Source organism: Carassius carassius, chromosome 48 (assembly GCF_963082965.1).
Source record: "Carassius carassius chromosome 48, fCarCar2.1, whole genome shotgun sequence".
Taxonomy (NCBI): domain Eukaryota; kingdom Metazoa; phylum Chordata; class Actinopteri; order Cypriniformes; family Cyprinidae; genus Carassius; species Carassius carassius.
In genome coordinates, this window is record NC_081802.1 from 8,052,007 (window position 1) to 8,052,520 (window position 514).

At 35.4% G+C, this 514-nt stretch overlaps 1 protein-coding gene across 2 annotated transcripts in view; it reads left to right on the forward strand.

Moving 5' to 3' along the window:
* The first annotated feature begins 225 nt into the window (after nt 1-225).
* The window catches only part of dbt (dihydrolipoamide branched chain transacylase E2), a 7,223-nt gene continuing 6,934 nt past the window's right edge, over nt 226-514 (forward strand). The window contains exon 1 of one of the 2 annotated variants that reach the window (XM_059543324.1): nt 226-348. In XM_059543324.1, the coding sequence (XP_059399307.1) occupies nt 298-348 (51 nt within the window). In that variant the 5' untranslated portion in view covers nt 226-297. Of the gene's footprint in view, nt 349-391 lie in introns of those variants that run through there. The other variant, XM_059543325.1, reaches the window with a different exon arrangement.

The following is a 514-nucleotide window of genomic DNA, read 5'->3' on the forward strand; positions in this document are numbered from 1 at the left end:
TATTTAAATAATGATAATAATATTTGTGTTTTTTTATAATATAACATTGCATAATTTGTATTTATAGTTAACCATTTATACATGTCATTAATGTTGATTTATTCTTTATTGAACTGCTTTATCATATAATTTATTCTATCTGTTCGTTCTATTCGAAATTTTTCTTTTTATTAGAAATATTCTGTTATTAAAATATTCTCGAAATATTTGCCCTTGGCCAAAAAGCTCTCGGATTGGTCAGTGGAGCGGGGCGTAAGGGTCACGTCATTTCCGGTTACACTAAATCGCTCGGGAAAGATGGCGACCCTCGTCACTGTGCGGGCTCCATTCGCGTTTATGAGACGCCTGGTATGTTTTCACCTTTTATTTTGCATGCATCTTACAACTGCAATGACTTACGAATTTCACAAGTGACATTTAGAGGCCGTTTTGTTGCAATTCAGCGTTTATAAGTGACATTTACACGGAAGGACTTCAGGAACTAGCAGCCTGCAGCTATGAACACCTGAAGAAG